This window comes from Peromyscus leucopus, chromosome 16_21, assembly GCF_004664715.2.
Source record: "Peromyscus leucopus breed LL Stock chromosome 16_21, UCI_PerLeu_2.1, whole genome shotgun sequence".
Classification (NCBI taxonomy): Eukaryota; Metazoa; Chordata; class Mammalia; order Rodentia; family Cricetidae; genus Peromyscus; species Peromyscus leucopus.
This window is the reverse complement of record NC_051084.1, coordinates 14373585-14397478: the sequence shown is the minus strand read 5'-3', so window position 1 is coordinate 14397478 and position 23894 is coordinate 14373585. Positions and strand designations below refer to the sequence as shown.

Here is a 23894-nt window from a genome sequence, read left to right as displayed (position 1 = left end):
AGGTCATAGGACAACTTGTGGGAGTTGGTTTTCTGCTTCTACCAGGTGGGTTCTAAGGATCGAACTCTGGTGGGTAGGCCTGTTGGCAAAGACCTCTAATGGCTGATTGTGGTGGTATTGTGTATTCTAATAAATTTATCTGGGGTCAGAGAACAGACAGCCACTAGATACAAAGGCTAGAAAATGGTGGCACTCACACCTTTAATCCTAGCATTCCAGGGATAGAAATCCCTCTGGATCTCTGTGAGTTCAAGGCCACATTGGAAACAGCCAAGCATGGTGACACGCCTTTAATCCCAGAAAGCCAGCCTTTAATCCCAGGGAGTGGTGGTAGAAAGCAGAAAGGTATATAAGGCGTGAGGGCCAGAAACTAGAGGGTTTTTGGCTGGTTAAGCATGTGGCTGGTTAAGCTTCAGGCTTTTGAGCAGCAATTCAGCTGAGACCCATTCGAGATGAGGACTCAGAGGCGTCCAGTCTGAGGAGACAAAACCAGTTGAGGATCCGGCAAGGTGAGATAGCTGTGGCTTGCTCTGTCTCTCTGATCTACCAGCATGGACCCCAATAACTTGCCTCGGGTTTGATTTTATTAATAAGAACTTTTAAGATTCCTGCAACAGCTGATCATCCATTTTCCCACCCCATTTGCCCCTTTGACTTGGCCTCTGACCCAGGAATTAGCTAGAGATGTGTTATTAGTTTACAAATATGTAAATTTTCTTTTTATGTTTTCTGTTATCATTTCTAATCTAGTTCTTTTGTGGACAGAAAATGTATATCCCACGATTCAAATGCTTTTACATTTATTACGATTTGCTTTATAGCCTAGGATGTGGTCATTTTGGCAAACAGGCCATGTTGTACTTGAAAAGAGAGTGAATTTACCACTGTGTGGTGAGGTTCTCCATAAGTATTGATTAGGTCAAGTTGATTGGTAGTGCTGTCGGGTCTTTTATGTATTTATTGATTTTCCTTCTTTCTGTTTTTAGTGACTACTGAGAGCTATTAAAACCCATGGGAAAAAATGGCTGCAGGTTTTCCTACAGGTGGCGACAAGGTTTAGCGTCTTCTGTTGCCCTGTAACACATTTCTTAAAGACCATGATAAACACCCTACTTAGCATTAATTGTTGTCTTGACCCAGTGCAGAATCACCTGAGAGAGGAGTCTTGGCTGAGTCACTGACTTGATCAGATTGGTCTGGGGGCTCGTCTGGGTGGGAATTGTCTTGATTGCTAGTGATGTAAGAGGGCCCAGCCCACTGTGGGCGGTACCGTCCCAGGCAGGTGCCCCTGGGCTGTATAAGAAAGCAAAGTCTGGGCCGGGAGAGAGAGCCAGCATGCCGTGTGCCTCCAGATTTCTGCCTCGGGTTCCTGTCCCGACTTCCCTCAGTGATGGGCTGTGCCCTGGAAGTGTAAGTCAAACAACACCCTTCAACCAAGGAGGAGCTACCGAGCATTCAGACACAGCCTGTGGGGGCACATTCTAGAGTCCAGCCTGTGCAGGACTCCAGCCTGTGCAGCAGGGAAGGGTTCACATACTGGATCACAGAAGGATGAGAGGAACATTGGCGTGGAATATGAGGTTCCAGAAATGTGAAGTATCTGAAGTAGGGTGGAGAACCGCGAACAAAATGGAGATAGGAATAAATATTTCAAAATTCAAAAAACCAAGGGTTCTGTTTTCTCACAGAACAGTAACTTTGCTTTATCGCTGCCTGAAGAGCATTGTGGTGGGTTTTTCTTTGTTTTCCCCCTCAGGATTTGTGGTAATTTCACAACACACAGATCCATTGAAATCTACTGACACCATTTCCCCAACAGCTCAGATGCTTGTTACTGTCTCTTTTTCAGCAATATTTTAAATTAAGGTGTATACACTGTATTTTAAAACATCTCGCTATCACACACTTAATAGAGAACAGTGTGGCGTAGCTTTTGGGTTCGGAGGGAGACCAGAAATTCTGTGTGGTTCACTTTATTGCCCCATTTGCTTTATGGTGGTGGTGGGAGAGTGAACCTGTAATAGCTCCAGGTGTGTGGGTGCATGTATCCTATCCTCTCCTGGTGGGAGAGGAGAGCATGTCCCTGTGGGCCCTCTTTGCCCCAGAGCTGAAGTCTCTGCTTGCTGACGCTGGTTTGATACTTAGTATTGCATTGTATCACTTTGAAAAGTGTCGGAGGCTTTGGTTACTGTTGTTTTTCCTGTACTTAAAGTGTGATGTGTATGTACATGCTTGCATTCATGTATTTAGCAGGTTTAAAGGACATTTTACTTCAGGATGATTTTGTTCCTGAGATAACAGCTGCTGTCAATCACCAATCTCTTGCCGTCCATCCTCTTTTGATACTCGGTCCTACTTCTTTTTCTAACAGTATTGTTATTTACTGATTGATATGGTTTCAATTGTTTTTCAAATTAGCATTTATGTGTGTGTGTGTTTGTGTAGGCACGTGTGTTTGCATGCATGGGTGGACTCCAAAGGTGTCTTCCTTAAGAGCCGCCTACCTTCCTTTTTGAACTGGAGCTCACTGATCTTCTAACATGGCCAGCAAGCGCTTGAGATCCCTCTTGTCTCACAGGCCTGGGTTCTGGGTGGAACTCAGGCCCTCGTGCTTAGGTGGCGCGTGCTTTCCCGACTGAGACATCTCTCCATCCCATATTTTTAATTAGCATGCAAAGTGGGCTCCATTGCAGCATTTTCAAGTATAACCTGTGTTCATTCCCCCTCACCCTCCTTCTTCTCCTCTTCGGCTCCCCCCTCACCACTACCCCCTTGTCCTCTTCCACTCCCAGTAGCACCCTTTCCACTCGGCTGGCACACGGCTGACACACTTCCACTTGACACACTTCCACTTGACACACGGCTCCTCACCCCATCCCCCTCTTGTGGCCCTTTCTGTGGATATTCGCCCTGTTTCTTTCTCCTGTGCATCCAGCTTTTCACAGTTCATGACATGTTTGGCACAGGCTGTTCCTGCTCACCAGCCATTCCAACAGTCGGACTGAGGTACAGCCTGCTGCTCTCAGGTCATGAGGGGTTAAAAGCATGAAACAAGAGGAGGAAAACGACACCAGGAAACCAGGGTCTGTAAGAGCCATTCTTGGTGTCTGCCTCTTTTCAGGAGGCATTTCTGAATTTCTTTTCCTTTCCTTTCCTTACCCTGAATTTCTGACTTCAACAAAATTGCTGTTTTACTTTTTTTTTTTTTTTTGGTATATGATTTTCTTGCATTCCAAGGTGTAGAAAAATCTATTTTAGTCAATTTTCTCAAATCCCAGGTGGTACAGCCTTCTCCCTCCGCAGAATTGATACTGCGTGCTGGCATTTAGTTACATTAGACTTAACGCACCTGTTCACTCTAGAGGCACTCTAGAAAGTTCTGGGTAATCCAGCTGCCACATGAGCAGCACCAGAGCTGTTACCACAGCTAGAGAAGACAGTGCCATCCCCCCAGTTGGCTGATTGCCACTCTCCAACAACCCACCGAGAAGCTTCTGCTGTCTGCCCGTTTCCAAGACAAGGAAGTGAAGTATGACTGATCAACAAGTGTAGGTGAGGGCCAGGCTCTGGGCTCTGAGCTGGACTCAGAGTTTTCTGATGTTGACATGTCTATTCTTAGAGACAGTAGAAGACCATGTGGTCAGATCTGACCACTTCCCATTCTCAGAATAACCTTTGCTCTAGTCAATAGCTGGACAGACAGCTTTCCCCGACTCCAGGGCCTGCTCTGTGCTGTCTGTAGTCACTCCCGGGTGTTTGTTATAGATAGGCTCCCGGATCCTCGTAGATAACAAGATCCTGGGATGCACAAGATATTTATATAGAGTGGAGCCGTCTTTGTACACAATCAGCATGTATCCTCAAGGATGATCATTTCTACATTACTTACAATGCTTAATGCAACATTCATGATGTGTAGACAGGCCCAGATGATAGTACTGTTTATTATATACTTCATATGGAGCTGCATAATCTACCTAGTATCCAGCTCCTGGGTGGGGCAGTTTTGGTGTTCTTGGCAATGATCTTCATGCAGTGTAGTAGTTATTTGTGACTGTCATATAATGTACATAGACTAGATGGCTTAATTAAAAGGAAATTCAATAGCAAGATGTCACAGTCTGCTTCCTCCCGAGGCCTCTCTCCTTGGCTTTGCAGAAGGCATCTCCTGCTGTGTCTTCACAGGCTTACTCATCTGTATGTGTATTTTCATCAGTGTTCTATTGCTGTGAAGAGACACCACAATATGGCAACTCTTATAAAAAGAGAGCATTTAGTTAGGGCTTGCTTAGAGTTTCAGGGGTTTAGTCCATCATCCTCATGGAGGGGAGCAAGGCAATACACAGGCAGACACAGTAGCTGAGTTCTATATCTGGATCTGAAGGCAGCAGGAAGAGAGAAAGCCACTGGGCCTGGCTTGGGCTTTTGAAATGCTGAAGCCCGCCCTCAGCATCACACTTCCTCCAATAAGGCCACTCCTCCTCATCCTTCTCAAGTAGTGGCACTCCCTGACGACCAAGCATTCAAATACATGAGCCTGTGGGGGTCATTCTTATTCAACTGCCACAATGTGTCTGTTTGCATCTTGACTTCCTTTTCTTAGAAGGATCGGGTCCATCCTGATGGCCTCATTTACCTCAGGTACCTCTTTCAAGATTCTGTCTCAAGGTCGGTCAGCAGATGGCTCAGGAGGTAAGGATGCTTGTTGCTCAAGGCTGGTCACCTGACTTCAATCCCCAGAACCTAAGTGGACTGGTTTGAGCGAGAGTGGGCCCCTTAGGCCCATATATTTGAATACTTGGTCTGTAGTTGGTGGGAACTATTTGGGAAGGACTAGGAGGTTGGAGGAGGTGTGTCACTGGGGGGGGGCAGAGGTGGCTTTCAAAAGACTCACGCCATTCCCAGTGTGCACACTCTCTGCATCATGGCTGTGGATCAAGTCGTGAGCTCTCGGCTGTCCCTGGTGCTATGCCTTGGCTCTGCCACCTTGGACTCTAACTCCCTGAAACTGTAAGCTCAATTAAATGCTTCCTGAAGTGCCTTGGTCACAGTGCTTTGTCACGGCACTAGAAATGTATCTAAGACACTACATAAAGTGAGTGAGTAAAAGAGAACCAGTTCCACAAAGTTGTCTCTGACATCCACATATTCCCTGTAGCCTGAGCACACACACACACGAGTGCTTACACGTAATTCTCTCTCTCTCTCTCTCTCTCTCTCTCTCTCTCTCTCTCTCTCTCTCTCTCTCTCACACACACACACACACACACACACTTTTTTTTTTCTTTTTTAAAAATCCTGTCTCCAAATACAGTCTCACACTGAAGTACTAGGATCAGGACTTCTGTGTGATTGGTGAACTGATTCAGTCTGCAGCAGTGAGGCTAAGCAGCTCTTCGGGTGGCCCAGGCCCCAAGTTGCTCCCCAGCCAGGTGGGGGTGGGGGAGGGGAGTGCCTTGAGATTTTGAGCTGTCCCCTGACAGGGCCATTTTCTTTGTTTGCACCTCTGAACCCTGCAGAACCGTCTACTGGTTGAACTCGGGAGGAAAGAACGCCGCTCTGCCTATGACACGTCAATAGGAATCCTATTTTAAAAAATCAAGTTGGCTCTGAAATGAAAAAGTCAAAGAATGTGGGATTGGAAGGTGGGCCAGGGCAGGGTCTGGGGAAGGTGTCCTTCCCAGATGTCGCCAGCAGGGGTCAGATGAGCTCAGACACGTCAAGCACCAGCCCCTGGGGAGGAAGGAAAAGTGTACCACAAGTCTCCTTCCCTATTCTCTCCCTTTCTCCTTCCCTGCCCCCACTTCCAGTTCTTTCCTGCCTTCAGCCGCAACCCAGAGTGCAAGACTGAAAAGTAGCAAGTCTTGCAACAGGAAACTGTCGAAGAAGAAAGATCCATTCAAAAGAATCATCATGGTGTGGGGGAAGACAGCAGTGTAAGATACTTGTGTATGGGCTTTGGGGACGGGGTGGCCTCTATAGCTTAAGGTAGAAGGACACTAGACAGAGAATCTCATTTACTGCTGGACCAAGATTTCCCAAGCCAGAGCCACTCTGGAATAGAGTCCCCCTCCTCTACACAGGTAAAGACAAGGGACTCACTCCTTCCACTCAGAAAGCCCCAGCCCCCCTGACAGTTGAGAAGAAAGAAGAAGCCAAAAATGACATATACAAAGTGTGTGTATAGGGCTCGGATCTTTATGTCTAGACCCTTGTACAATAGCCATGATGTGCTCAGAAGAACAGAGGCTGTGGCGGGCTGGACAATGGCCTTCAAAGACATCCACATCCCAATGCTGGGACCATGAACATGTGACCTCTGTGGCTAAGGGCCATTGCAGGCACCATTGTCAAGGGAGATTCTAGGTTACCGAGCACAGTTTGCCATAGGGTCTTTGTGAGGAGGAGGCAGCAGGCTCGGGGAAGGGGCCCTGGGACCATGCCTGAGAACTTCCCCAAACTGATTTGCAATAGAACACTATAAATATGATGGCGGGAAGTATAAATGCCTCTAGATTCTGGAAATGGCTGGGGAAGGGCCCTCTAGAATCTGTAGGGGAATACAACCCACGCGGACCTCCAGAACCACACCCTGGCCTATGTGCATTAGGAATTTTACACTGCCGTGATCATCACTATGTTTCCAGCAATGTGTCCCAGCAGCAGCACAGAACCAATACACAGGGGCTGGGGCCAGCAGCTGCCCTGGTTTTGATGCGGTGGGCCGTTTCTTTGACTACTGTTCCTCTTTCAGCTGGTGTGGCCCTGGCTAAAGGGTGATGGCTATAGAAGGAAGGAGGTCTCCTAAGAGCATACAACATAGAAAGGTAGCATCTTCGGGCGTGGGGGTGGGGAGCCTTTAGTTCCTGGAGGTGAGGCTGTTCCTCTGTTCTCTCCAACCCAGCACGCATGTTGCAATGTGGTGTCCTAATACACACCTCTGCTGTGGCTTCCACAGTCAGGCTGGCAGGGCAGCAGAGCCACAGATGACCGTGACGAAGGCATGAGCCATGGCAGTACCCCTGAATATCAAGTGTATTTAGTGCTTCTCCAAGTCACGGCACACGAGGGGCTAGAGTGCCTTTGTAATCCTAATCACAGCCCCTCATGCCTTGCCGACGAGCTTGGGCTGGCTCAGTTGCTCGAGATCCAGTTCTTCCAGTTAAAAGCCGAGTTGGCCCCGTGTGTCAGCGTCTTCACTGGGGGGTTCACCAGCTCCCACTTTCCTTCCTCCTTATTTTCTTCACAGAAGCACATTCCCAGACATGGGATCTGGGAAAGGATTTAGAATGTTTAGAAAGTTCTGTTACATGTCAATCAACACTGGGGTACTTTTCAAGCCTACTGACTATGCTTCTACATCATGGAAGTGGACCAGATGGTCCCAGGCTGCCAGGGCACCATGGAACCAATGTCAGCCTCCATCATGTTACTTCCACCTGGGCATGATCAGCCCTCCCAACAATGGGACCTTGGGTGAGATTGGTCTTAATTTGGGGTGGGGCTGCTAAGCATTCTGGGAGCCATGGGTCAGTCCTTCTTTCCCACAGAATTACCAGGTCCACATGCCTATGGGGACGGGGACCCTACCAACTAGGTACAAAGTACCTCATTCCTGCCTCAGCTGCAGGCTCAGGATTGAGGTTTTAGACCACAGAATAAAATATGAAGTCACCCCTTAGGTCCCCATGCCTTCATCTATAAGTGGACCTGCCAGGAGGGTCCTTGTGTCGAAGGCTTTTCTGTCTGCAAACCTTGTTTACCCTGCCTCACCCTCTTTTTGTTTTATGTCTATGAATTCTTTGGTCAGACAAGATCTGCAAAAATCCCAAGCTGCATGGAGGAATCTGAGCAGAGGCTACTGTGGACCCAGGGACTAGTCATCCTAGATGCAGATAGGGACCATCAGGGTGTGATGGGCTGGACAAAGGAAAGCCTTGGATATTCAGGGTCCTGCATGCTGATTCCCATTGGGAGGCTCATCATTCGGCAGAGACCTTGGATAAATTTCTGATCCACAGGCTGTTGAATTTGGGGTGGGGTGGAAATAGACTCTAAACGGTCAGCATAAGAACGTTCTGGAGTTTAGAAGTTTATAGGTATCGGTTTTTTTCTTGTCCTCGTCCTCCTCTTCCCTATGCCTTCTTCCTTCTCTCTTCCCTCCTTTCCTCCTATTGAACTGGGGTTCGGTCCCTGTGCTTCTCAAACGGGGCTCAAACTCATTAGCTCATGTGGTCATCCCGCCTCATCTGTAAGTCTATACCAGTCGAGTCAGGGCATGGGTCCCGGCTTAGAGAAAGAGAGAGAGAATATGAATGTGGGAGTCTAGCCCTGAGCAGGTCACCAGGGGAGAAAGGGCTGATCTCAGATGAACAATTCGCCACCTGGCCACCATCCTCTCTGTTCTGCTGAGGTGTGTTCAATAGGTCACCTCTGCATGCTTGCCACCAGCCTGCCATTAGAGGTTTGCACCGTGCTGGCCCAGCACCTGGTCATGCTGACAGATAGTTACAGTGAGTTCACGTTTGTCCCTTGAGAGGTGACTCAGGAGGTGAGTGGGTGGAGGTCCCTTCTACCTGACAGTACCCCTCCCAGAGGTACCCAAAGGAGTCAGTGACTCCTGATTCCATACAGGACCTTAGTTCTATTAGAGCTGCAGGGACATGGGCTGACTGAACAAATCTGGAAACTTCTTGACGTCACTGGCTGCAGGGAACTGAGACTGCCGTGTGGTGATAGAATGGCGGGCCTGTCCCACAGCTCCTGCAGGTATGCCCTCCACGGGAGCAGGTGGGCACACTCGCATGGTCCCGCCAGCTCTGGTTTGGACACTTGTTTTCCTTCTATAACGAGTGCCGTGACCCTGTGCCTGCTTTACTCTGAGATAAAAGAGGCATAAGGGGGGACACATACCTTTCTTACCAGCTGGGCAAAATCTCCACATTCCCTGGGTGGGAGCCCGAGGAGAGGCCTAGTACAGGAGTCGAGTGCTGAGCTGTGGCTCACGACGAGGGTGATGCCTGCTGGAGACAAAACGCCCCGAGGTCAGAGCAGGCACTTTGTAAGATAGAGGGCTCCTCCAAGTCTTGCGGGTCCAGCGACCATGCCCCTGTGAGGTGGTGGGGTGGGAAGTGGTGTGGGTGGGAAAACTCAGTCGCTCATCCATGATTTGGAGTGTCCCACCTCTCTTCCTGGAGATAGGGTGTGGCATCAGTGGGCCAGCTTCAAGGATGGCATAAGGGTGATCCGAGCCACTCTCCTCTTGTGGCTGACTGCCTAGGTCCTGCTAGGCATGTCATGGCTGCCACCCAGACCCTATCCAATCACTTTAGCTGGCTTATCACTGTGAGCCTGAGATGGTACCTGCTTTAGATAAGGGTTTGCAGTGTCCACGGGCTCAGGGAGCCTCCTCAGGTGACATGATGGGCTCCAGACAGCTGGAGAGTAGTGTGGGACCCAGCACCTCTGTGTGAGCTTTGTGCTGGACAAGGTGAAGCTGGGAGAGCTGGGAGCGTGGCTGGTGGTTAGGGCAGGAGGGCTGGGACTCTGCATCACTTTCCCTAGGCATTGGCTGCTCCATCTTTCAGTCCTTCTGGGATTCTCTTGTTCCCTTCCAATTAACTCTAGCCTTTTAGACATGGATAGTCTGTGAAGACCCTGATGTTCTCAGGGCCCATCAGTGGACAGCACCAGAACATGCAGACCTGGGCTACATGGGGTATGTGTGTATGCATTCACTCCCTGTCATGGTGGAGATGAGCTACTATTGGCCAGAGCATGGGGGTAGGGAGGTGGGGACATTAACAGCTCAGAATCTGCCAATCCCATCCCAAAGAAGCCCAAGGCTGGTCCTCCTCAAATCTGTGGGACACTCACTGTCCTGTGGGCATGTGTTGATGATCTGCCCCATGCTCACGGCGCACCTTTCCACGTACTGGTCATAGCTCTCGGCTGGCATGAGGGAGCAGCGGGGGAACGCAGGCCTGAAAGGAGGATGGAGAGAGATATGGCTGCTGTCTTAGAGCCTTCTGGTGACCAAGAGGTTGTGTGCTGGAGCAGCTGAGAGGGACCATGATCCTTCAGATGCCTGACAGGCAGAGCTCATGGGTTCATGGCCAGCAGGGGCTTCTGGATGTGTTCCACATCAGCAGAGGGCTGTGGTACCCACGCTCAGCATGGATGCTGACTGAGCAACAGGAATTCTGTACATCCCTGTCAGTCACCCTGGAGAAGGACAAAGACACCCCCCTTTACAAAGACCCTCTTCTGGATGAGGTCTAACTATGTCCATCCTTGCAGGGCCAGTTAGGAGGAGCACTCCATCTCCCATAGGTGTTCAGGTTCCCCAGCCTCCATGGCCCCTAGGTGATGTGTGTTCACTGTAGCTGCCTTCACCAAGAGTCTTGCTGGTTTGGCTGAGCAAGACCACAGCCCTCACGCCATTTCCCATGGCCTCCCTCCTGCTCATCCTATACCCACAGCTCAATATACCTCACTCTCCACTGCAGGGCCCCACCACAGTGAGTAGATTTTCTTTAACATGAACTAGAGAAGCCTCAATAGCAGAGAATTGCAAGGTGCCTACCTGTAATTAGGGTCAACATTGAAGTGTGCCTCTGTCAGCTCCTCCAAGCTCAGGAAGGTCGGGGTGGCCTTGCTGGCTTCCCACTTCATCCATTCGAAGACTCCAGGCTCAATCCGTATCTTCAGCCTCTTCTCCAGCTTGAGTTCTGGGGTCGATGCAAAACAAGCATGAACGTTACCTAAAGACGTTTCTTCATAGCTAGGTCCACCATGCTGGCTAGTGGTTTTGTCCACTCGACACAAGGCAGACCTCTGGGAAGAGGAACCTCAGCTGAGAAAATGCCTCCATAAGACTGGTCTGTAGGCGGGTCTCTAGCTGTCCTGCAACTCACTATGTAGAGTCCCTGGACTCCCGGAGATCTGCCTGCCTCTGTATCCCAAGTGCTGAGGTTAAAGGCGTGCACCACTATGCCTGTTTCCTTGATTAATTACTGACACAGGGGGGTCAAAAGCACTGTGGGTGGTGCCGTGCTTGGACAGGCGATCCTGGCTGCTCTAAGCAGGTTGAGCAAGCCACGGGGCGGGGCAAGCCAGGAGTCAGCAGCGCTCCTCCACAGCTTCAGTTCCTGCCTCCAGGTTCCTGCTCTGAGCTCCTACCACAACCTCTCTGACTGGTGGGCGCTGACACGGAAGTGTAAGTCAAATATGCCTCTTCCTCCCCCAGTTGGTTTTGGTTTAGTGGTTTAACACAGTAATGAAGCAGCAAACTAGGACACCGACCTATCCACGCGTCCAAGGAAACCCTTCACAAATGTGACTCTTTCCTGGCAAAGGTCATCCTGGGATTTAAGTTCAGCTCTGCCGTCTCTGAGACCTAAACCACCAGGCAGCTGTAGAAATCCAAGGACTGACACCATGTTGCCCATCAGGATGGACCATGCTGCCCTGATAGGGGGACACCATAGGCAGCAGACCCCCTAGGGTGTCACTCTAACTTCAGATACAGCTCACTCAACCCATGCCACAGCCTCACCCTTGATAGAATGATGTGACAGTGGGACACGTGACCGATGGGGCAGGAGGTAAGGGGTCAGAGAGAAACATTTAGAACATTCTGATTCCTCACACCTTAACCCTCCCCAAGCATCTTACATCCTGCCCCAAAGACCTGTCAAGTAGGCTGTGAATGGGATGAAAGTGTGATCGAGAGGGGTTCAGACTGGGGGCGGGGCCCCTGCCTCCTGACTGCGGGCCTTGGACAGGAGCGTTGCTCTGTGGGGAAGAAAGAGGGCTTCCGTCCCGTGCAGCAAACACTTCCACGACCCCCTAAGTGTGGGCAGAACCCATGTGCCCACCAGCTGCCCAGGTGGCTATACCATCTTGCATGGCTGAGAGGCTCTGCTAATGGCGTCCTGACAGCCAGGTGACGCTGGACAGCTCCCTTTGAGCATCGACCCTGCTCTGGGATGTCATGCATGTTGGATCTAGAAGTGTCCACAGCAGCCCCAGCTTTCTAGGCTTGCGAAAGTTCCTTTCTAAGTACTGAGAACACCTTGTAGAAAGGAACCACAGGGGCAAAGCATAATGATAGACGTTGACTCTGTGACACCAGTGGTCCTACCATGGGTCCTAAATCCTTAGCATTCTAGGATGTTAGTGGCTCATTTCTCCCAGCAGCTCCTAGAAGGCAGTTTCTAACTGCCTCTTGGCTTAGATGTGGCCATTCTCTGTCCATCATCTCATTCACCTCCAACCCTTCTTTGCTCCCCATGGAGAGTGGCCTCAAGATCAAGCCAAAAGGAGGGTCTGCTGAACTTCTCACCCACCTTCCAGGATGTGCTTGGCTGTCTGCACACAGCGCAGGGCTGGAGACACAAAGACCGCTGTGACTCGGATGCCGCTGTCCAGCAGAGCCTCTCCTGGAAAACAAGGTAGGAAACACCCTTCACGCATCAGCCTTGGCTGTGTTGAAAGATGGAGGGGCCCATGTTACAAGGCATGGGTGTGACCTCAGAAGCAGAGAGTGGCCAATAGCAGCCAGGGAAGGCCCCAGCCCTGCACCCCTGAGGATGTGATTTCTAATTATAGCCTAGGTGAGTCTGGAAGAAGCCATGAGCTCCAGATAGAAGTGACTCCATGGAACCCACCATGCCCTGCTCAAGTCAGATCTGCACTGTAGGCTTAACGTGGACATTGCTTTATACCTTCATGGTCATCTAGTTGGTCACTTCAAGGCCAGCCATGGCTTGTAGAATGATAGGCTGTAATCCAACCATGTTTTCTTTGTGACACCAGAAGTGACTTGTCACCCACACAAGATACACATCGAGAGCTGCTCAAACATCTCCATAAGTATTTAGGCACAAAGACAGGACTTCTGGGACACATATACATGTCACATGCAGACACATGTGTGCATTGCCCTGAGGGAGAAGGGACCCTGTGGGGCTATGTGTGGCTGGTGTATCCCAACCTCAGAGCCAACCATTGTCTCACTGGGGAGCCTGAAACAGCCACAGTATGAACGTGGCACCCCCATCCAGAGAGCTGGCAGGGAAGCACTGTGTGTGTTCACACAGTGAGAGGAGCAGGAGAGCTGGTTCTCCTGGGTTCCTTTTACTAACCAGCCAGAGACTGGGGTGCGCCCATTTGTCCCCTTAGGCTCAGCTTCCTAAACTTATAAAATGCAAAGCAGATGAACTCAACAATCTCATCAGCTCCCCAGATTAGATCTCGTGGAAGGAGAATACCCAGTCATTAACTCAAAACTCTGAGGGACAGCGCAATACAACCCATGAGGAGGTGTGCTGTGTGTGTATGTGTGTGTGTGTGTGTGTGTGTGTGTGTGTGTGTGTATGTATATGGAGGTCAGAGGTCAACCTCAAAAGTCATCCTCTGGAATGCTGTCCACCCTTTAAGATAGCATTTCTCACTGGCCTAGAAACTCACTGTGTAGGCTGGGCTGGCCGGCCCCGGAGCTGGCTTGCTAGGGAGCAGCAGCCTGTCTCCATCTCCCTAGCACAGGCCGAGTACACGCCACCACACCCAGCTTTTTTCACGTGGGTTCTGAGTATCAGATCCAGGTGCTTCTGCTTGCACAGCGAACACTTGGCCGACTGAGCTGACTGCCCAGCTTGGTGTTAATTTTAGCAGGGATGCTCTTGGTGCATCTGTGTTTATTGATCTCTCCTCTCCCTACGGTGTCCCCTTCCCTGTATTTCATTGCTTACATCACCAACCATCCATTACTGGATCAGACTGCTCCACTTTTGGTCACTAGCTGTGTGACCCTGGCTAAATCACCTCATACCTCTGTGGTGGTTTAAATGAAAATGCCCCCCTCCTCATATATTTGAATATTTAGTCTCCGGTTAGTGAAACTGTTTGGGAAGGATTAGGAGGTGTGGCATTGTTGGAAGAGGTGTGTCACTGGAGGTGGGCTTTGAGGTTTTAAAAGCTCGTATCAGGCCCAGGCTCCCTCTGCATCCTGCCTATGGATCAGGAGGTAAGCTCTCAGTTACTGCTATAGCTCCATGCCTGCCTGCCGTGATGGTCATGGGCTAACCCTCTGAAACTGTAAGCAAGCCCTCAATTACATGCTTCCTTTTGTAAGTTGCCTTGATCACATCTCTTCACGGCAATAAAACAGTCACTAAGACAATCTCTGTGTCCCTGTATGGGCAGAGTATGGAAGGCATCAGTACTAATGTCAAAGGATGCATGGCAGGGGCTCAGGGTGCACAGCTAAGATCCTTATTATCACTGTTTCTCTCTGGTGGGAGCACTCTTAAACACACCTGTGGTGATATATTGTGTATCCTAATAAAACTTGCCTGAAGATCAGAGGACAGAACAAGCCACTAGATTAAACATAGAGGCCAGGCAGTGGTGGCCACACCTTTAATCCTAGCACGCAGGAGGCAGAGATCAGTCTGGATCTCTGTGAGTTCAAAGCCACCCTGGACTATATGAGATTGACTCAGTCTAGGAGAGAAACAGAGCCAGGTAGTGGTGACACACACCTTTAATCCCAGCACTTGAGATCTCACACCTTTAATCCCAGTATGTGGGAAGTCACATGCCTTCAAGCCCAGCAATAGGAAGTAAGTAATATGGTGGGCAGAGAAAGGTACATAAGGCTGGAGGAGATAGGAACTAGAGGGTTTTTTTCAGGCTGAGAAGTCCTAGAAGTAAGAGGTGTCTGTGGCTTGTTCCTTTGTCTCTCTGATCTTTCAGCAATTACCCCAATATCAGGCAATGGGTTTTTATTATAAGAACTATTAGAATTCAAGCTACACATACCAGCAAGTCTGGCCTGGAAAATTCCACAGGATGATAAGGGCGGATCATTTTCAAAGTCTTTGATACCATTGCTCCTCCTGGGCAGGCTGCGGGGGAAGTTCAGGTCTGGCCTGTAGTATTTTCCTAAAGTAGAAACAAGTAGCAGACATCTGGGACCACTGAATCAGATCCATTTGTCCCTCAAGATCCCAAAACCGAGATCCACATGGGAAGGGTATTGCCTAAATCCTTGCCAATGCTGTCGTTTCTAGAATGTTCTCTGTGATATGGATTCAATTCATGGAGCAAATATTGCTCTGCAGGCCTGTAACATATTCTCAAATGCAGAGCACATAGATTTGAGCCCCAGGGACTAGGAGCCTACTTTATCCTCTCAGCCCTCGTCACTCACACAAGGGAGAGGAAGTGTGTCTCTCCAAGATAGGCTTCTGAGTGGCTTTCAGTTATCTGGGGGCAGTATGAAGCCTCCTGGGTATATTGCTGATGTTGGGACAATACACACTTGGCTGGAGGTGCCCCACCTTGGGAACTCTTCAGTCAGGTGCTTAAATGTAGGACCAGAAAACAGGGGCTGCATGACACTGTGGTCCCCTTGAATCTGATAATGGCCTCTCAGATCTGTCAATCTGGTAGGAATTCTATGGGAATTGGGACCAGAAACAAGTGGCTGAAGCTCTCTCATCAGGAAAAAGGGGAAACCAGGATTGTCACAAGTCACTGGATTGGTGCCAAGGGCCTGGCTCAGACATGGGGCCGATGTGTATGTGGGTGGGTGTCCATACCCACCCAAGTGACCCCAAAGCCATCTCCCAGCAGCAGCTGTGCTATGGCTGCTCTAGAGGACAGTACTGCTGGGATCTAGGGCCCCTCAAGGACACAGAGACGGTCTGTCTAGAGTCACCTGGACTCCACCTACCATCGACGGTAGTACACTGCTGTAGCCAAGACTTCCCAAAGACCTGGTCCACTCTCTCCCCATGGCGTACTACCAGCACGCCTCTCCTCGCGATGGTAGCCTGGAGCGGGAGCAATGGGACACAGAGTTATTAATCAGACTCACTCTACAGAATCTGCCAGCCATTGCCTAGAGACAGAGCCTCTCCCAAGATGCTCAGCCACTGGGGTCAGGCTGCCAGCCTTCACAGTGATGAGGCTGGGTCACCCCATCATAGACACGTACTTTTTAACCTTTTTGTCTCTTTCAAGTATGTATGTATGTATGTATGTATGTATGTATGCATGCATGCATCTCTATCTATCTATCTATCTATCTATCTATCTATCTATCTATCTATCTATCTATCTATCTAACTTCCAAATACATATTGCTACCTGTTGGACTGTCTAAATTTTTATTGTCTGTCTTTCTTTCTTTCCTTCTCTTTCTTTCTTTCTTTCTTTCTTTCTTTCTTTCTTTCTTTCTTTCTTTCTTTCTTTCTTTCTTTCTTCCTTCCTTCCTTCCTTCCTCCCTCCCTCCCTCCCTCCCTCCCTCCCTCTCTCTCTCTCTCTCTTTCTTTCTTTCTTTCTCTCTCTCCCTTCCTTCCTTTCTTTTTCTTTCATCTATCATCTTTCTATGTATCTATCTTTTTATTATTTATCTATACATATTCCAAATCTATCTATCTATCTATCTATCTATCTATCTATCTATCTATCAATCATCTATCAACCTATGGTGATTGTAATGGGAAGTGTTCCCTATAGGCTTAGGTATTTGAACACTTGGTCCTCAGTTGGTAGTGCTGCTTGAGGAGGTTTTAGTAATCGCATCCTTGTTGGAGGAAGTACATCATTGGAATTAGACGAAAGCATGGCTCTACTTCTAGTTTGTGCTCCATGTTTCGTCCTTACATTTGAAGATGTGAACTGTTGGCTTCCTGTTCTTGCCAACCATGCCTGCTGCCTGCTGCCGTGCCTTCCCACCACGATGGACTGAAGACCAGCAACGTTCTAGGAATGCTCTGGGACTCCAGCACCAGACTGAGACGGCTGGACATCCAGCCTCCTGGACTGAACACCTACTGGATTCTTGGCCTTTCCACTGGGAGACAGCCACTGTTGGACTAGCAGGACCACAGCCTGTGAATCACTCTAGTAACTTCCCCTTTAATATGTATGTGTTGTATCAGTTCTGTTGCTCTGGAGAAATCTGACTAATATAAACTTGAGCCAAATAAACTTTCTTTTGTAAGTTGCCTTGGTTGTAGTGTTTTATCACAGCAATAGAACAATACATAATCACTTGTCTATCAATGTACTATTCTACCATCTTGTCTATTCACCTATCATCTTCTAATAATCTACCTATCCATCCATCCATCCTTCTTTCTTTCTTTCTTTCTTTCTTTCTTTCTTTCTTTCTTTCTTTCTTTCTTTTCCTTCCTTCCTTCTTTCTTTTCTTTCTTTCTTCCTCTCTCCCTTCCTCTCTATCTCCCTCCTTCCCTCCCTTCCTTTCTCCTCTTTATTTCTTGCCATTTCCTCTCTTTTCTCTATCATATATCAAGCTATTTATAGTTTCCTCATTTACTGCTGCTCTTCCTTTTCTGAGGAGCCCTCCAGGACTGCCCGTGTTTGAATCTACCCCAAGTAGCTTTCTTGTGGTGTCCAGGTGTGTGTTTTTCCTCTGAGCACCCAGGTAAGAGGTGCTCTTCTTCCTCATTGTCTTCCTCTAGCTGGACAACCTCTGCTTGCCCAAGCGCTCTTAGTGAGCAGGAGAGTCATCCCTCAGTGCACCTGAGGTGGGCCGAGGACCCCTGCAGGTACCAAAGTTCACAGATGCTCAAGTCCCTTGTATACAATGACATGATATTTGCATTGATCGTAGACACATCCCCTGTGTATTCTAACTCATCTCAGGCAACTTAAACACCTAATGCCATGTGAACAATAGCTGTGTCGTATTGTTTAGAGAACAGTGACAGAGAAAGTCTCTATGTGTTCAGTACTGGTGAAACTATTGTCCTCCCTCCCTCCCTCCCTCCCTCCCTCCGTTTTCTTCCTCCCTCCCTCCATTTTTTTTTCTTTTGAAACATGATCCGACACTGTAGCCCAGGCTGCCCTGGAACTTTCTATGTACCCCAGGTTGCTCTCAGACTCACAGCTATCCTCCTGCCTCTAACCCCCCAAGTGCTGGGATTACAGACATGTGTCACCACAGCCAGTTTGGATCTTGAATGTCATTCAAAGGCTTGCATGTGGAAAGCTTGTTTGCCAGCCTATGGTACTGCTGAGACAGGGACCTTTAGGAGGCAGGGCCTGGAGAGAAGGAGTTAGGTCACTGGATTTTGACTTTGAAGAGCTATTGGGACCCAGCCCCTTCCTCTCTTTGCTTTCTGGCTTCTGTCAGGTAACCAAGTCTCCTCTGCCATCTGCCTCCATCACGGTAAGTTGCACCACCACAGGCCCAAAACAACAGGGCCCAATGATGACGGACTGAAGATGCTAAGACCATAACAAACCAAAACAAACATTCATTTTTTTTTTAAGCTGGTCATTTTAGGTATTTTGTTGCACTGCTGGGGAGCTGATTAAGACAAGATGTAGTCTTCTATAATGTTTTCCACCCCAAGTTGGTTGAGTTGGTGGATAAAAGATACCTGTGATGTAGAGATGCAGAGGCCATATTTTATTTTCCTTTAATTGTTTGCCTGACAGTGTCCAGCAGCCTCAGGTCACAGGAGGCAGCAGCTCTCTGGAACATTCCTTATTTTTCAGGCTGTCTTTCGTACTTCACAATCACAGGGCACATGCCCACTGTGCTCTTGGGGAAGCCTGTGCTTTGAAGAGTAGCCTGAGGGTCCTTAGCAGTGATGCATCATTCTTCAGGAGGGGCTCCTATGTGGGGAGTCCATCCTCTTGGGAGAAAGGCCAAACTCTGGCAGCTAATGTCTACCAGTGTGTTAAACCAGCAAGCATGGTTTACTAGCAAAAACAAAACAAGAAAGCAACCAACCAACCAACGTCCTGTTACCTGCAAAGCCTGCATGCTGCTGATGCTCCTTGACATTGACGGAGTGTGGAATTCTCCATTTCTCCTGCTGCTGGCTTCGCCGTCCTTTCTAGAGTTCAGGTCCATGGCTAGACTAAATGTGTATGTCCTGTGGGGGAAGAGGAGAGGCAGTGAATAGAGACAGAAGATGTTGTCAGCATGGGATCTGATCATGAATGTTCCTGGGAAATCTGTCTCAACCTCCACAATAAGGATCAAGACCACAAAATAAGAAAATGTGCAGAGTGCTTTGGACAGGACTCGTGAAGCCTGTGGTTGACTCATCACCCTAGCACCACCATGATGCCAGACCTGCCTCAACACCGAGCCCAGGTGTTGCTCAAATGCCATGTTATTTAGAGATGGCACCTTCTCCATGTTCCCCAGGCTGGCCACGAACTCTTGGCTCAAGACAGCCTCCCACCTCAACCTTCCAAGTAGCTGGGACTGCAGATGTGCGTCACTGTGCCAAGCTCTGTTCTCAATGTCACTAAGAAGGTACCTTTGAGATGACACTAGTGGTGAGGCCAGCAGACCTTGAATAAAATAGACCCCGTGTGTGTAGGGTAGGGTGAGATGCTTATGACAGGATAGAGGGAGGTCTCCACGGAAGGGTAGATTCTGTCTCCAGGCCACCTTCAGACACAAGCTGTAGTTTCGGATCTTTCCTGGGCCCTGCCTACCAGGCCACCCTGCAGATTTCGGATCCGCCAATCAAAACTTAAGCAGATCCCTCCCTTCTGTGTCTCACCCCCTCTCTACATCCTACTGGTTCTGTGCCTTTGGTGAATATCAAATCTGTTTTTCTCACACCCCATCCTCTGATTCACCATCTGTTCAGGTGGAAGTAGGTGGGATACTGGAATAGTGGCCAGACACCCTCAAGATCTGTGGGAGCACGGGGATGTGCCCTGTGGGAGCACGGGGATGTGCCCTGGTGGGAGCACGGGGATGCGCCCTGTGGGAGCACGGGGATGCGCCCTGTGGGAGCACGGGGATGTGCCCTGGTGGGAGCACGGGGATGTGTTCTGTGGGAGCACGGGATGTGCCCTGTGGGAGCACGGGGATGTGTTCTGTGGGAGCACGGGGATGTGCTCTGGTGGGAGCACGGGGATATGCCCTGGTGGGAGCACGGGGATGTGCTCTGTGGGAGCACGGGGATGTGCTCTGTGGGAGCACGGGGATGTGCCCTGTGGGAGCACGGGGATGTGTTCTGTGGGAGCACGGGGATGTGCCCTGTGGGAGCACGGGGATGTGTTCTGTGGGAGCACGGGGATGTGCTCTGGTGGGAGCACGGGGATGTGCTCTGGTGGGAGCACGGGGATGTGCTCTGTGGGAGCACGGGGATGTGCCCTGTGGGAGCACGGGGATGTGCTCTGGTGGGAGCACGGGGATGTGCCCTGTGGGAGCACGGGGATGTGTTCTGTGGGAGCACGGGGATGTGCCCTGGTGGGAGCACGAGGATGTGTTCTGTGGGAGCACGAGGATGTGCTCTGTGGGAGCACGGGGATGTGCTCTGTGGGAGCACGGGGATGTGCTCTGGTGGGAGCATGGGGATGTGCTCTGTGGGAGCACGGGGATGTGCCCTGTGGGAGCACGGGGATGTGCTCTGTGGGTGCTGGGTGCTGAGGCACCTGAGGACTTGCCAGGTAACCAGGAAACTGTGAATTACTTAAAGTGCCGTGAGGTGGACAGGTGTTCGGGAACTCTGGTAGGAGAGAGCCAAAGCAAGTTGGAGTGAGAACCCCAAGATATGAAACAGCAAGGGGCGTTATACTCACAGGGTTCCTTCCTGTCTGGGAGGAACAGGTAGGTGGTGAGAGAGAGGGGGGATGAGCAACACAGAGCAATGGTCCTGCGGCTCCTCCCTGGAGCAGAAAAGGAGTGATTTCCCCAGGGCAGAAGCCATGCAAGGAAAAGTTCCTATAAGTGATTTAAAAATAATTCCCAGCCCCAGTGACAGCTAATTGCTTATGCGATTCTTGGACAGACCTTCTGGGCTCTTATGGGTTGCATCTGTGAGAGGTCCTGCCCACCACCCTTTGTGTCGGAGAACCTTTGCTCTCAATTCCTGTTGACCCAGCTGGGTTACTCTCCAATTCTTTTAGGTACAAGGAACATTTTGATTCTAGTCATTATTGGAAACATGGGAAAGGGTTGCAACCCACTGAAAAAGAAAAGGTCCCCATGATTCCGTCAGCCACCGAATTCAACCACTTAATCTTCTCCGCATCCACCCATATTTAGACTCTGACCCAGTTTTTCGGGAAAAGCAGATTGCATAGTTGAGTTTCAGAAAGTGGAGTATTATGGGCTGCAATAAGGCAGGGGTGGCCTGGCTGAGTAGGCTCCTGGTTATCTGGGGGCGGGGGGGGGCGGGGACAACTCCCCTAATCCCCTCAGGGCTGTGGGTGATGTGCCAGGTGGGTGGATGGGGATGGAGTTGAGGGATGCAGAGGCAGGCTGAGGAGGCAGTCGTGAGGGGACTCAACTCTTTTCAGGGTTTGAAAGGCAACAGAGGTCAGTGTGGCTGGAGCAGAAGGAGCCAAGGGAGGAGAGGCACACAACAGAGGAGCTTTTATGGGTGCAGAACCCAGATTCACCTGAGGTTTGTGCCCGGAGTGTGAGGATTAGTTAGATTTGGTGACTATGTGAACAGCAGCCCTTGATAAACTAGATACAGAGCCTGGGTGGTGCTGGGCGATGGAGAGGATTCCGCACCAGGCTTCTCTCCCTTCCCCCTTTCTCTCCCCACTCCCCCCTCCTCCTCCTCTCCCCTACATTCTCTCTCTGCAGTGTTAGGAATCATACCTGGGCCTCCCACACTAGACAAGTACTTTACCACTGACACGTATCCAAGCTCGACTCTGGGCTTTCTGCCTGAGCGATAGGAAAGAGTGGATTGCTCTTGAACGAGATGAGGAGTTTGCGAAGGGTCGACGTGGCCTGCTTTAAGTCTGGATCTCCTCTAGTGAGATGCAGATGCACATGGTATCCCTGAGCTGGCTTTGGGTGAGAGAATATGGCTCAGGACCAGCTGGGGGCCAGAGTCACAGCCATTTTCAAAGGAGAGGTTCAGGCAGGAACCTGCTCAGACAGACGCCTCTCACAGGAGTGTGGAGTCCACAGTGTCGTGTTCTGTCCTGTGGTGCCCCTTGTCATTCTGAACGTACAGAGGGCATGAATGTCAGGCAGTGACTGGTTACCATCAAAGACAGGCCTACTAAGCGTTCTGAGATACCCGGCTGCTTCTGCACCATCAAAGTTCTCCCAGCCCGGAAGCCAGAGACACGCTTTCTATTTATTTCTTATCTCTGCAAGACTTTGCCTTGGGTGAACTATGTGGATGGGGTATAAATACTGTGGTGGTATTGTGTTCCTCAAAATATTGTGCAACCTAATAAACTTATCTGGGGTCAGAGACAGAACAGCCACTAGATACAAAGGTCAGAAAATGGTGGCACTCACACCTTTAATCCTAGCATTCCAGAGACAAAAATCCATGTGTTCAAGGACACAGCCAAGCATGGTGACTCAACGCCTTTAATCCCAGAAAGCGAGCCTTTAATTCTAGGGAGTGATGGCAGAAAGGAAAGATATATAAGGTGTGAGGACCAGAAACTAGCAGCATTTGACTGGTTAAGCATTTGGCTGGTTAAGCTTTTAGGTTTTGAGCAGCACATTTCAGCTGAGAGCCATTCGGATATGAGGACACAGAGGCTTCCAGTCTGAGGAAACAGGACCAGCTGAGACGTTGGCCAGGTGAGGTTAGCTGTGGCTTGTTCTGTCTCTCTGATCTTCCAGTGTTCACCCCAATACCTGGCTCCGGGTTTGTTTTATTAATAAAGACTCTTTAAGATTTATGCTACAAAATACCGATGATGTCTTTCACTCTTCCCCACCAGCTTCTGTGGGGCTCCCAAACATGGATTCCCAGGATGCCAAGTAAGCCTCTCTGTCACCCAATACCTGGTCTGCTCCACTCAGCTGTTGCCTTTCCTTCAAGCTAAAACCCTATTTTGATCTTTCAATGTATTATATCATTAATGCCTTCTTTAAAATATATTTTTTGAGACAGGGTCTCACATATGCCAGGTTGGCCTTAGACTAACTATGTAGCCAAAGATAACTTTGAGCTCCTGATCCTCCAGCCAAGTGCTGGGACTACAGGTGTGCACCACCACATTTAGGTTTAGGGGTTGCTGCGGATCAAACCCAGGCTGGGCAAGGACTCGATGAGCTGAGCCGCAGGCTGATCCCCCTCATCACTTGGCTCCCAGAATCTTCTCAGCTCTTCTCTCCTGCTGTTTCTTCTAGATAAAAATGCTTCATTCTTTCTGTGACATTCAAACAAACGGTCGCTCCAGGACTTTGTCCTAAGTGTCATCAAACCCGGAAGTGACTCTGAAGTTGACAGGTTCTTGTGATTCACTCTCTTTAACCACCCATGAGGTGTGTTTTTATTTCATTCATCCCTTTTCTTATAACAGATTATCATGTGGCAGCCAGCAGCTCCCTGTGATTCCAGCCTGAGACCTGTCTAGAGCAACATGGCATCATTCACCCTGTATCTTGGCTACAGCTGTCTGCCTGACCCCTCTGACCTTTGTGGCATTTTTGTTAGGTTGGAACCTCCAGCTTGTCCTTGCATGAACAGGAAAGCCTCATTCCTCTCTCTCTCTCTCTCTCTCTCTCTCTCTCCAAACCCCACCATCTCAGAGAATCTACAACAACAACAACAACAAAATAGGCGCCAAAAAGTCTAGTTCCTGATTCCTGGTGACGATTGCAACTTCCTCCCCTGCTGCTGCAGCCCAAGTCCCTGACTAAGCATTCCAGCTTTGGACCTTACTTGGGCACAAACCCAGCTTGTGGCAGATGCGTCATCACCCCTCGCTTACAGGCTATATAATCTCCCTGCTTTAGTTCAGGCGTGCGGCTTCTCTGGCCTCCATCCCTGGGACTGGAGAAGCCACCTGGGAATTGCTTTGCTCAAATAAACCTGTTATTATAATTTTTCAATTCGGCTTGATCTGGTTTGCTGCATCAACAGAGAAACCTATTATCCAGGTATAGAAAA

At 49.5% G+C, this 23894-nt stretch overlaps 1 protein-coding gene across 6 annotated transcripts in view; it reads right to left on the bottom strand.

Annotated features, from left to right (window-relative positions):
• Positions 1 to 6182: 6182 nt before the first annotated feature.
• Positions 6183 to 23894, bottom strand: part of Ubash3a (ubiquitin associated and SH3 domain containing A) — a 35286-nt gene continuing 17574 nt past the window's right edge. For 3 of the 6 annotated variants that reach the window (XM_028885078.2, XM_037199797.1, XM_037199795.1), the window contains exons 7-14: positions 18797 to 18923; positions 15743 to 15842; positions 14827 to 14949; positions 12351 to 12443; positions 10586 to 10730; positions 9877 to 9983; positions 8914 to 9023; positions 6183 to 7272 (exon numbers count right to left, since the gene is read on the bottom strand). In XM_028885078.2, the coding sequence (XP_028740911.1) occupies positions 7135 to 7272; positions 8914 to 9023; positions 9877 to 9983; positions 10586 to 10730; positions 12351 to 12443; positions 14827 to 14949; positions 15743 to 15842; positions 18797 to 18923 (943 nt within the window). In that variant the 3' untranslated portion in view covers positions 6183 to 7134. The remainder of the gene's footprint in view (positions 7273 to 8913; positions 9024 to 9876; positions 9984 to 10585; positions 10731 to 12350; positions 12444 to 14826; positions 14950 to 15742; positions 15843 to 18796; positions 18924 to 23894) is intronic. The other 3 variants (XM_037199796.1, XR_005090112.1, XM_028885079.2) reach the window with 3 other exon arrangements.